Raw genomic sequence first — 12304 nt, 5'->3', positions numbered from 1 at the left:
GAGAGGGAGAAACATCGATGTGAGAGAGAGACATCGATTGACTGCCTCCCACACTCACCCCAACTGGTGCCGGGGATCAAACCTGCAACCCAGATATGTGCCCTCGACCGAGAATCGAACCCATGACCCTTGGATGTGTGGGCCACAGAGCAGCACTGGCCAGGGCACCTTCTGTTTCTTTTCTCCTGTGTATTTTAATATTTACATTTCTGTTCCTTTTAACTCTTCTAATTTTCAAACAACCAAAAATTGAGATGCATAAACTGTCCCAGAACACAGAGAAAAAGGACAAGTTTCTCCAATCATTTTCTGAAGACAGGTAACCATGACATGATGGCATTTTTAGGAAGAAATTGCCAGGTGATTAAAAACTATAACATAGGGAGATTCTGGGGTAGTAATTATAAGCTGACCACCCCAGGTGTCTGTAGCAGCACGTACCCTTTCTGATCCCTATTCAGACATCGACTGTCTGCCTAACATTTAGTGTGCAGTGCAGACTTAACAGCATGCGCAGAGCACTTGATTTCCCCGTTGAGACATTTCCACCGCCCAGCCAAAAACTCTGTATTCACCCTTGACTCTGGTTTTGGCTCCCCTCCTCACGCAGGCCTCTCCATCCGCCCTGCCCCTTCCCCTTCCACCCAGGCATCATGTTCTGCCTGTTCCATTCCAGGGCCACCTTAGCAGAGTCCTGGTCTTCCATCTGCTCCAGAGAGAACCTGCTCCCTGAGGCAGGGCCTGTCATGACCCTCCCCGGGTACTGGTTAGCTATGGCTGCATAATGGATTACCCCAAAATTCAGGGCTTAAAACAACTCCAATGGCACGCATCTTTGTTCAGTCTGTTAGTGAGAGGCCTCAGCTTCTCCCTGTCTGGACCTCACCACTGAGCTGCTCAAGCGTCCTTGCAATGTGGCAGCCAGGGTCCCCAGAGGGGGGTGGTCCAAGAGAGCAAGGCAGAAGCCAATTTCCTCGGTGGCCCAGCCCCATTAGTCACACATGGTTATTCCACAGTATCCTCTTGGTTTCTGCATGAGAGGAAACTGTAGGGGTGTGATCCCAGGAGGGAAATGTCATTGGGGCACCGTGGAGGTGACCCGCCAGGACTGAGTGCGCTCCTCACATGCTCCACCAGCCATACTCAGTCTGGCCCCACACCTCCCCAAGTCCTCTCCTGTCACCTTCCCTCTGTCACCCACTTCCCTCCTGCTGGCTACAGCGTTCCTCGCTCTTCTGCCTCCATCTTTTGTGTCTGCTGCTCCCTCTGCCTAGGCTGCTCCTCCCCAAGACAAGAGCCTCATGGTCTACTTCCTTCAGGTCTTCACGCAAAGCTACTTAACCGGAACCCTCCTCCCTGCCTTAAGCCAATGCAGTAAGGTACAATACACGGCCCTGCGCGCACGCCACCTCCCACCCTCCCCTCCTCCTGTACTTTAAGCAATGTTCATGTTGATTGTCTGCTTCCCCCATTAGTACATTACAAGTGCATGGGTTTTGCTCTTTTCACTTAATATTTAGGGCAGTGCCTGGCATTTAGTAGGGGGTCAGCGTACTTGTTGAATGACTGAAGGAATCGGCGAATGCTCTCCAGTAACATACGTAGTCTTTGCTGTCACACAGCTTAGAGTCTAGTGTAAAATTCACTGTGTTCTGTGCTGTATCCACTATATGACCTGATACAACGTATGTTTATACCCACATGTAAAAGATAAATATATGCACATAGAGAAAAGGGGCCAGAAATAACTGTTAACATTACTGTTTTTACACAATGGAAATGCTGGTGTTAAGTATCTGTTCTCTCTCTCTTTAAAAATTCAAACGTTGAATGAACTGTGTAGGGCTGGGGTGGAATAAATTTGCCACATGTTGGCCCATGGAGGTGGCAGGACTCGCTGCCTTTGGGTCTGACACAAGTTTTTGGTGTTTTTTGGGGTTTTTTTTTTTGCCAAGGTTCATTACAGAACTGTATAAAACCGTTTTCTCAGTGTGGCTGGAATGGTGAGCCTTCTCTTGAGCCTTCTCTTGGTTTCTGTCATTAAGAGGTGACTCTCAGCCCTGGCTGGTTTGGCTCAGTGGCCAGAGCATTGGCCCGCAGACTGAAGGGCCCCGGGTTTGATTCCGGCTGAGAGCACGTACCTCAGTTGCAGGCTTGATGCCTGGCCCCCGTCGGGGCGCGTGTGGGAGGCAACCAATCGATGTGTCTCTCTCACAGCGATGTTTCTCTCCCTCCCCCTTCCACTCTCTCTGAAAAGCAATGGAAAAAATAGCCTCGATTGAGGATTGAAACAAACAGGTGACTCAGAATCTATCAGCATTCACCATCTTTATAGGTTTGTTCTTCCAAAGCAGTGGCCTCTCACTGGACACACAGGTCTTTCTACACACAGGCCTCTGTTTCCACATGGCTGATCTTTGCCATTTTCTGGGTGAACTCTTGGAGCTTTTCCTGAACGATCCTGTGGTGATTATAAAGCTGATACATCCTCTCCTCCAGCTTCCCTGTCAGGTCTGAAACCTTGATCTTGAGGCTGTCCCTGAAGTTGGTCATGAGTAGATGGTCCTTCTGCCTGCTCTTGTTGTTGTTTTCAATCAGCTCCTGGGCCCTCTCCTTCAGGATCTCAATGCTCGAGCCCAGAGAGGAAAAGTAGGGTCCTGACTTCCCTTCCAGCATCATCAGTTGGCAATTGGCGCTGGAGGTGGCAAAAGAGGGGCTAGAAACCTGACTTCTAGCTGGCCCCCGGCCAGCTTCCTCTCCTTGTCCTGCTGCTCCTTGCTTTCCTCCAACTGCTGTGGCTCCTGGTCCCTAACACACTGTGTGGGGCGTGTCCACTCCCTGTCGCTCCACCTTGTCTTTTCTGTTTGTTTATCATTACCCTACTTTCTACAAGTAGCTTATGCTACTTGTATAATCAGAAAAGTCAATTTCAAGGAGAAATATGTTTTCCATTGCTACCCTGTCTGTGATCTCCCACTTCCATAGATGATACTGCCTTTTATTCTCTAGGAGATGCATAACCCAGAAATATTTAGGGTAGCTCAGTGGCAGGCACATACTGAGATTTTGGCACCTGTTCTCTTCTGCTTCCGTAATCAGGGCACAGCGCTGCAGACAGCACCCCGCGGTGCACTGCCTTCTCAGTAAGTGCCTTCCCTGTCCTGCTCCCCCCCCCCTTCTTTCCCCCACTTCCCCTTGTTCTCTCTCTAGGGTAGCAGCTCTGGAGCTGGGAAGGGCAGGTGGCAACGTGAGAGAGACACGGTGTCTGGGTCCTATGGGGTGCTGTATACTATTGGAATTTGAAAGACATACACACATGTCCTTGTCCAAAAGTTAGTCTTAGGTTACAAAGGCACTTCAGCACAGGGCTCCTTCGTGCATGGTGCGCAGCAGGAGGCTGAGGAGGAAGGCCTGAGGCATGGGGAGTGCTCCCTGGGAGCTAGTCAGTTTGCTGGCACGAAGAGTGGGACACTACAGTTGTGCTGTAAAGGTGATGGCTGCTGGAGTGGTGGCAGGACAAGAGAGAGGTGGAACAGGTCACAGAGAGATTGGCGCAAGGTTGATGGAGTAAGCAGGAAGTGAGGGGGAGAGAGGGGACTTCTGGGGTCGGGTGAGGGCGAGGGGCAAGGCCCAGAGAGGCTCAGGGAACTGCTGCACAGGTGAGGTGGACAGTGTGTGGGCTGACGGGTGAGTGCTGGCTGCTCCCCTCCTGTGCCTCAGGTCCAGCGCTCCTGGGGAGAGGACAGAGATGCTGATGCTGCAAAGACTGGGGGAGAGGGGTTTGCCCAGCCCTGGCCTGACTTGGGAGCAGCCCCAATCAACAAAGCTCTCCAGGACAGGTGCGCTCATGTGTCCCCCAGGATGCCCCTCCCTGCCCCTCCCTCTGGGCCCCCAGTCACCTATGTCTCTCTGCTTCCTCAGGGCTGGTTGAGGGCCTGCGGAAGCGACTGTTGCCGGCCTGGTGTGCATCCCTGGCCCACGGGCTCAGCCTGTTACTGGTGGCTGTGGCCGTGGGAGTCTCGGGGTGGGTCGGTGCCAGCTTCCCCCCTGGTGTGAGTGTCATGTGGCTCCTCTCAAGCAGCTCCAGCTTCCTGGCCTCATTCCTTGGCTGGGAGCCGCTCAAGGTGAGTGGGATGCAGGGGGACTAGGCTGCCAGCCTCTGGTACTCCTGGGCCCCTCTGATGCCACCCCTGGCCTAGGTCCTGCTGGAAGCCCTATATTTCTCACTGGTGGCCAAGCGGCTGCACCCTGATGAAGATGACACCCTGGTGGAGAGCCCAGCTGTGACACCTGTGAGTGAGCGTGTGCCCCGCGTGCGGCCTCCCCATGGCTTTGCGCTCTTTCTGGCAAAGGAGGAAGCCCGAAAAGTCAAGAGGCTGCACAAGATGCTGAGGGTGAGTCAGGCTGTCATGGCCAGTGCTTGTCTACCCTCTTTACTCCTTGGCCAGTGCAGACTCTTCTCAAAAACCTCATGTGTACCTCTTCCTCTCCAAAAAAGGTCCTAGGGCTCTGCAGCCTGGGTCCATCTCCCTCCCATCACCCTTACTCCCGATGCCCCTAGTCCTTGCTCTGCCCCTTCTTGTGTCCAGCTCCAGTGCCTGCTTCTGCCTGGTTTGGCAGGGCACTAGATGTGGCTTCCTTGGCCTGCAGTGGACCACATGTCTGTACCCAGGTGGACTGCTGGCAGGGCGTCTGTGTTGCTCTTTCACAGTGCACCCTGAGTGTGGGCAGTTTGCTGTCCAGACCTTGCCTTGTTATGGTGGCTGGGCTGGGGTTGGCTGATACCAGGGCTGTCCCTGTTCCCCAGAGCCTCCTGGTGTACATGCTTTTCCTGTTGGTGACACTGCTGGCCAACTACGGGGATGCCTCATGCCACAGCCACGCCTACCGCCTGCAAAGTGCCATCAGGCAGGAGCTAGATAGCCGGGGCTTCCTGGCTATCACCCGGTACGGACACCCTGTATGCATGTGCACATCTGTTTGCTGGGCCAGGGTGGTGCTGATGCCAACCAGGGTCCACTTTGATCCTGCCCTTGGTCCAGCTCAGCCCCCAGGGGACGTTGGGAAGGCTCACTGTACATTTTTGGTTATCAGGACTGGAGTGGGTGCTGCTGGCAATGAGTAGAGACCAGAGATATTGCTAAACATCCTACGGCACCCAGAACAGCCCATAAGAGTTATCTGTTCCCAAAGACAAGAGGCTAAGGTTGAGGAACCGAGTCATGCCTCATCCCCTCCAGCTGCACTGACAGCCCCTTATGGGTTAGGCCAGGGTTATAGTAGTTGTGCTCCCTGGGCCTCTGACCCCTGGCAGCGCCGGGAACTGAGGGGTGTAGCATGTGACTGTGTCTGGTGCGAGCAGGTCTGAAGAGTTCTGGCCATGGATGTCCCATGTGCTGCTCCCCTACGTCCACGGGAACCAGTCCAGCCCAGAGCTGGGGCCCCCACGATTGCGGCAGGTGCGGCTAGAGGAAGGTGAGTTGGGGGCCACTCTGGCACTTGTCCCTGCTCTTTTGCAAAGAGAAACCTTTGGCTGGGTTCTGGTTCAGCTCCTTAGCTGTGTGACCTTTACCCTTTCCCTGCCTCATTTTCTTTATGGGTCAGTGAGACCAGGACGTCTACCTTCAGGATTGCTGGGAGGGTTTCAGGGGAGATCATGTGGAGCTCAGCCCAGGCAGCTGGTAAACAAGCTCCCCTGTTTGGGTTATGCTCAATCCCCAGCCCTCTGATTTCAGCACTCTGCCCAGACCGTCCTGGCTCAGGGGTGCACACCTGCTCAGCAGCTTCAGGTGGCTTCAGCACCAGCGACTATGGCATTGGCTGGGGGAGTGCTGCTCACAATGGCTCTGAGATGTGGGCCTATTCTGCGCCAGACCTGCTGGGGTGAGCACAGGAGGGGAGGGGTCAGGGTGTTCCCCAAAGGAGCCCCCTCATCCCAGCCGGCATGGCTCCCAGGTTGCTGCAGGGCTGGGCTGTGTCTAACACTGCCTTCCACTCGCAGCGTCTGGTACTGGGGCTACTGCTCTGTGTACGACAGCGGGGGCTACGTGCAGGAGCTGGGGCTGAGCCTGGAGGAGAGTCGCGCGCAGCTGGGCTTTCTGCAGCTACACAACTGGATTGACAACAGGTAGGCACACGTGAGGCAGGCTGCCTTGCTTTGCCACCGTCCACTGAACTCTCAGTATTCCCCCTTATCAGAGTGGTCCCCCCTCACCAGTGATCCCAGTTTACTCCCACTCCCCAGCTTTGCTGCACCAGGTCAGTCCCAGAGGTGGTTTCCATTTCCTCCCCAGCCCACACAACCCGACACCAGAGGCCCTGCCTCCGAGGTTCCTGGGGTCTCACTCCTCCCTCGCTCCGTTCCTCTCCCCTGCCTCTGCACAGGAGCCGCGCAGTGTTCGTGGAGCTCACACGCTACAGCCCGGCTGTGGGGCTGCACGCCGCGGTCACGCTGCGCCTCGAGTTCCCCGCGGCCGGACACGCTGTGGCCGCCCTCAGCGTCCGCCCATTTGCTCTGCGGCGCCTGAGCGCGGGCCTCTCATTGCCTCTGCTCACCACGGTAGGCTCCTCCTTCCTGGCCCCGCCCCCAGCAATCCGGCCCCGCCCCATCCCCGCCCCCAGCGCGCCTGACACCGCCCACTCTGGTCCTGACCAGTCCTGGGCTCTCCCCCGCCCTTGCAGGTGAGCCTAATGCTGTTCGCATTGTACTTCTCGGTGGCAGAGGCACGTGCCTGGCGCAGGGAGGGGCGTGTCCGCTTGGCGCGGCCTGGGGCATGGGCGCGGTGGCTGCTGGTGGCGCTGACTGCCGCTGCAGCCCTCCTGCGCCTGGCCCAGCTGGGCGCCGCCGACCGCCAGTGGACGCGCTTTGTGCGCCGCCGCCCGCGCCGCTTCACCAGCTTCGAGCAGGTGGCGCAGCTGAGTGCTGCGGCCCGTGGCTTGGCCGCCTCGCTGCTTTTCCTGCTCTTGGTCAAGGTGAGGACTAGGCCAGCGGGCATGGGCTGGGCGGGCTGGGCCAGGCTTGGTCGGCTGACACCCGTTGCCCACAGGCGGCCCAGCAGCTGCGCTTCGTGCGCCAGTGGTCAGTTTTCGGCAAGACGCTGTGCCGGGCCCTGCCGGAGCTCCTGGGGGCAGCCCTGGGCCTGGTGACACTCGCAGTGGCCTATGCTCAGCTGGCTGTTCTGGTAGGTGACTGTGGGGCTCTAGGGGGAGGCTTAGCCCGGGGTGCACCCCTCACTATGCCACCTTTCCCTTAGCTGGTCTCCTCTTGCGTGGACTCACTTATGAGCGCAGCCCAGACCCTCTTGGTGACGTGCCCCAGGGCTGGTTGGCCAGCCCTGTGCCCTGAGTCCTGGCGCCTGTCCCCTCTGCTGTGCACGGGGCTCTGGGCCCTGAGGCTATGGGGTGCTCTGAGGCTGGGGGCAGTCCTTCTCCGATGGCGGTACCATACTCTTCGCGGGGAGCTCTACCGCCCAGCTTGGGAGCCACAGGACTACGAGATGGTAGAATTGTTACTGCGCAGACTGCGCCTCTGGATGGGCTTCAGCAAGGTCAAGGAGGTGGGTACGGCCCAGTGGGGGGGAGAGGGACACGCCCTGGGCCCAGGTGAGCCCAGGGCGCAGCCGGACTGACGGAGCCCCTGTGCCGCCCCCAGTTCCGCCACAAAGTCCGCTTTGAAGGGATGGAGCCGCTGCCCTCCCGCTCATCCAGGGGCTCCAAATCATCCCCAGACGTGCCCCCACCTACCGGGGACTCCGATGCCTCCCGTCTCTCCACCTCTTCTAGCCAGTTGGATGGGCTGAGTGTGGGCCTGGGAAGGCCAGGGCCACGGGTGGACCCCGAGCCTTCCCGCCTCCAAGCTGTGTTCGAGGCCCTCCTTGCCCAGTTTGACCGGCTCAACCAGGCCACGGAGGATGTCTACCAGCTGGAGCAAAGGCTGCAGAGCCTGCATGGCCGAAGAACCAGCCAGCCCCCAGCCTCGCCTCCCCCTGGCCCCTCCACAGGCCTGCAGTCAGCCTTGCCCAGCCGCCTTGCCCGAGCCAGTCGAGGCATTGGCCTGGCTACAGGCCCCAGCAGGGCTTCCCTGCGGGCCAAGAACAAGGTCCACCCCAGCAGCACTTAGCCCCAAGGGACCTGAGCTCATGCCCTCTCCTTGGGGTGGGCCTGTGGCTTCACTCCGGCCCCTTGGGTCAGAGAAACAATGCTCAGTATTACCTTCTGCCACCCTCAAGGTTTAGGGCCAGGCAGAACAGCTGCATTTAGCTCCCCCAGAGAGCGGGCAGCACTTGTCTCTCTGTGGGCTTCAGCACTTTAAAGAGGCCAAGTGGCCAGCCAGGACCCAGGGTCCCCTCCCCAGCTCCCTGTGGGAGGACACAGCAGTATTGGACTGAGTGCCCAGCCTCTGAGACACTAATTTATTTCCCGAGTCCTCAGGTACAGCGGGCTGTGCCCGGCCCCACCTCCTGGGCAGACATTTCCCCCTTGCTAAGGATCCAGGCTGCGGGGAGGGAACCTGCACCCCTTATCCTCCCCCTAAATTATTACCTCTCCTATCCCCTGCTGAGTGCACTCACTTCCAGCTGCCGTCTGTATGTATTGTCAGTAATTTATACGGGGTTAAAAATGTATATATTTTTGTACGTCGCTGTTTTTCACTAGGGCCAAGGGACCTGGTGGCTGCAATGGCCTGGTGCCCACTGTTACCTGCATTGAGGGGGAGGTGGGACTGCAAAGCTGGCCGCCTTCCTTAGATGCCTGCCTGCATGGCCAGGCCCAAGGAAGCAATAGCTGCAACTTGTTTCTGAGTCTGGCCTTGGGCAGGTGCTGGGACAGGACATTTGTTTGAGGGCACAGCTACTCCCTAGGCAGTTCTTAACCATGGCCTTGTTCTCTTGTCCTGCCCTGCCCAAGGTTAGGCAGTGAGAGGCAGGGCCCAGGCCTGCTGGTGTCAGGTCTGAATAAGGAACAGCACCAGTGAGTGGGAAAGAGCCCTCCCTGGGGCTGGCTCCCAGGGCTGGGGAAGGTGAGTGTGTGAACACTTGTGTGAGGCCTTGACGACAGCTCGACAGGCCCCCTTAACTCTGTGGGCATGGCCAAAGCTTCAGCCTTGATCCTGCCCCTCCCCCAAACAGACAAAGTCAAATAAATGAGTTGGCTGACTGCTACCTGTGTCTATGTCTAAGCATTGAAGGCCAGTGGGCACAGCAGCAGACCTAGGCTTCATGACCATTTATTCATTTGCACAAATAAATACTGCCCAGTGTTTTGTATGGGGCAGGGAGGGTCTAGCAGGGCAGCTGCAAGGAGCCCTGGGCACTTTCTCACTATCTTAGCTCCAACAGGACCAGGCACTGCTCTAGTTTCAGCCTCACACAAACTCTGTGAAGTCATCCACAGAGGAAATGAGGCGCTTCCGCTGGCCTGTCTCATAGGTGGGCACGGGCTCAGCCGGGGCCTGCGCTGGAGCTTTGGCATGGCCCGAGGGGTGCATCTGCATCAGGGGCAGGCTGGGGTTCGAGTAGTGGGCTTCCTCACGGATCTGAGGAGAGAGGAAGCCTTGGCAGCAAGCCCAGAAGGGCAGCACACATGTTCTCTCCCAGGTAGATACTGGCACCCACCCTGGCTAGCCACCATTGTCTTTGGGGGAGCCTCTGCACCCAGGGGCCCATCCTCCCTACCCGGTGGCGGAGCCGCTTGATGTGGCGGAGCCTGGCGATCCACTTGGAGGGATAGATGTCAGTGGGGTTGGAGCGGCTGTGGTGCACCTGTGAAGCCATCTGGGGAAGGGTGGGCAGAATGTGAGTCCTCTATGGGTGGCACCTATGGCCTGTCCCACCTGCCCAGGATGCTGCCTCTGCTCACATTTGCATGCAGGGCCATCTGGCGGGCCACGAAGGGCAGGTTGCGGTCAGACACAATCTTGGCCACGCTGGTGTCCACAAGGCCCTCCATGTCTGGGGAAACACAGGGTTCACGTGGGGCTCAGGAACCCAAGGGCCTCCCCACCAAGCCCCAGGCCTCACCTTTCCTGCACTGCAGCGACACTAGGTTGCACTCGTAGTCCAGGGGGGTGATAATCACATGGACAAAGTTGAACTGGCCCTGCCCAAACAAAAGAAGGGTTACCCCAACACCAAAGGCCACTTGCTGCCACTTCCTTACAAGGGCAGCAGCTCATCGGTGTTAGACACTCGCTCATGCCACAAGCATGCATGTTACCTACTGTTTTTGCACACTTCCTCCTATTCAGCCTGGGGGCTGCCATCATATCTCAACTGCCTTATACTCTAAAACCCAACCTCTCCACACCTGGATCGCAGCATATGAATTTGAGATCATGACTATGAACTTAAACTTTGGCCAACAGTCACAGAGCCACCCCCAACATACATACAACACACTGCTGGCAGCACCTGCTGCTACCCAGCTGACAACTGCCTCATTGTCAACTGAAAGCAGCATGTGTAGCTCTGCAGACTCCCAGCCCCTGGCTCAGATGCCCTCCACATGCTGACAGTTCCCAAGAGCCTCTCCAGCCCGCATGTCCAAGTACCTGTACACCCACCAGAAACAGTACACCTGAGCACGTCCTCTCGGAGCAGCTTCACCACCCATCCCTCGGGCCCCTCCCTGGTTTCCCAGCTTTGCAGCAAAGGAGAACAAGCTGGCCTCCCTGGCCTCCCTGCCCTCCACCGGGTTTCAGCCTGGGGGGGGGGGGGGGGGCTGTGTTCAGTAACCTCCAAAGCTTCCCATTGCATTTAGAATAAATCTGAACCCCTCTGAGTGCCAGCACCTCAGACACCTGGGCTGCGCTGGGCTCCCCACCCTGCTTGGCCTTGCAGCCGTCTTCCATATCCCCACTCTGACAAGCTGCCCAGACTGAGCCCACCTCCCCTCTGGACCTAGACCCCAAGCATGTGAAAAGGGAAGGGAATACAAGGGCCTATCCCCACCCCCCACCACTCTGCAGTGACAATGAAGAGGTACCAAGGGAAAGGGCTCACGCCATTATGAGCACACTAAGCACCTACTACATGCCACACACTCTGCTAAGCACATGTGCACATTCAGTTATTCTTCACAAAACCACAGCAGCGTGCCACAGACTCCATAAAAAACTGACAGGGCTTATAGCATCCTCATTACAGAGGACACAGGCGCAGAAGAGGGACCTGCCCACCCCAGCTGGCAGTGGGGGGCACTACAGCAGTTCAATGCTCCTGCTTGTCACCACACTGACCCCAAGGGCACTCACTGCCTCCGTTCAACATGTACTAGTAGACGTGGCCTCCAGCCAGGGTGCCCAGATTCATGCCCACCCACCCTGAAGGTCCCTTGCTCACTTTGATGGTACCCAGCTTGAAGTCCTCGCCAGAGTCATTGTAGACAATGGACACAAAGTCATTGCCCAGGTGGCGCTTCTTGTCACAGCGGTGCTTGTCTACGTCCTTGGTGGGCATCAGAGTGGCAATGTGGAAGACAGCTGTGAGGTAGAATGGGGCCAAGCTGAAAGGGCCCGGCACCATCCAGGCAGGGTGCTGCCAAGGGGGCAGCAGGGCCTCTGTGCCTCTTGCCAGGAGCAGAGGCTCTGGGCACCTGCAGGAGCCATGTCCTGGTGCTTGGCAAGCAGCACTTGACTCCTTTCCCTGAAGGCAGAGCTTCTGGAAGCTCTACTGCCAGCCCAATTGCTGCCTCAGTGCTCAGGGTGGTTCCCTTGGGCCCTTGGACATCTCCACTGCTCCCGAGGACAGGCCAATAGGAATAGGAATGAGGTTGGGGAGGACGCTTGCCACAGGAAGGCTTTCAAACCTTGCATGATGTCATCATGCCAGCAGTAGGTGAACTGGCCGTCCTCGCCGCACACGTCCAGGCCACCCAGGTACACCTTGTCCGGCTGGCAGTCCTTGAGCTCGATGAGCTTGCCCAGGCCTGTCAGGAACTCCGTGTACCTGTAGGAGCCATGCTCATTGGACAGGATGGCGAGTTCACTGTTGCTCTGTAGGGAAAAAGAAACATGGTGGCACCTCTCCCAAGGCACCTCCTATCCACACTCTGCCCCTCCCTGGGCCCCTCTCAAGGGCCCCAAGGACTTGCTGCTGGGGAATGGGGTGGTTGGTGGTGGGGTGACTGCTGTGACTTGGCAAAGTGCCCCACTTCTGTCGTCAACCTGGCCGGACTCAGTGTAAGGTAACTTTATTCCAATAGTTGCCCAGGTGACATCCTTGACTTCTCCCTTCTCTTATAATTAGTCTACCAACAAATTTGGTCACTTCAATCTTCAAAATACACCCAGAACCCTAGCATTCCT

The 12304-nt window shown here is 57.3% G+C and overlaps 3 protein-coding genes across 9 annotated transcripts in view; 1 reads left to right on the top strand and 2 right to left on the bottom strand.

The window, feature by feature from the left end:
- Window positions 1–9161, top strand: part of PKD1 (polycystin 1, transient receptor potential channel interacting) — a 46997-nt gene extending 37836 nt beyond the window's left edge. Inside the window, exons 35-46 of the mRNA XM_081131555.1 lie at window positions 3721–3839; window positions 3922–4124; window positions 4200–4394; window positions 4808–4947; window positions 5363–5475; window positions 5736–5883; window positions 6002–6127; window positions 6385–6559; window positions 6682–6972; window positions 7047–7181; window positions 7254–7556; window positions 7652–9161. Coding sequence (XP_080987681.1) covers window positions 3721–3839; window positions 3922–4124; window positions 4200–4394; window positions 4808–4947; window positions 5363–5475; window positions 5736–5883; window positions 6002–6127; window positions 6385–6559; window positions 6682–6972; window positions 7047–7181; window positions 7254–7556; window positions 7652–8119 — 2416 coding nt within the window. The 3' untranslated portion in view covers window positions 8120–9161. The remainder of the gene's footprint in view (window positions 1–3720; window positions 3840–3921; window positions 4125–4199; window positions 4395–4807; window positions 4948–5362; window positions 5476–5735; window positions 5884–6001; window positions 6128–6384; window positions 6560–6681; window positions 6973–7046; window positions 7182–7253; window positions 7557–7651) is intronic.
- Window positions 2228–2752, bottom strand: LOC308554354 (synaptonemal complex central element protein 2-like). The gene is given in 3 exon segments (XM_081131566.1): window positions 2228–2361; window positions 2365–2382; window positions 2386–2752. Coding segments are annotated over 3 exon segments (360 nt in total). The 5' UTR covers window positions 2680–2752; the 3' UTR covers window positions 2228–2313.
- A 49-nt stretch (window positions 9162–9210) lies between the features above and the next one.
- Window positions 9211–12304, bottom strand: part of TSC2 (TSC complex subunit 2) — a 36360-nt gene continuing 33266 nt past the window's right edge. For all 7 annotated transcript variants that reach the window (XM_081131562.1, XM_081131557.1, XM_081131559.1 and 4 more), the window contains 6 exons: window positions 11806–11992; window positions 11340–11479; window positions 10020–10098; window positions 9859–9950; window positions 9675–9773; window positions 9211–9535 (listed from right to left, as the gene is read on the bottom strand). In XM_081131562.1, coding sequence (XP_080987688.1) covers window positions 9365–9535; window positions 9675–9773; window positions 9859–9950; window positions 10020–10098; window positions 11340–11479; window positions 11806–11992 — 768 coding nt within the window. In that variant the 3' untranslated portion in view covers window positions 9211–9364. The remainder of the gene's footprint in view (window positions 9536–9674; window positions 9774–9858; window positions 9951–10019; window positions 10099–11339; window positions 11480–11805; window positions 11993–12304) is intronic.

This window comes from Miniopterus schreibersii, assembly GCF_964146895.1.
Source record: "Miniopterus schreibersii genome assembly, chromosome: 3".
Taxonomy (NCBI): Eukaryota; Metazoa; Chordata; class Mammalia; order Chiroptera; family Miniopteridae; genus Miniopterus; species Miniopterus schreibersii.
This window is presented reverse-complemented; position numbering and strand designations above follow the sequence as displayed.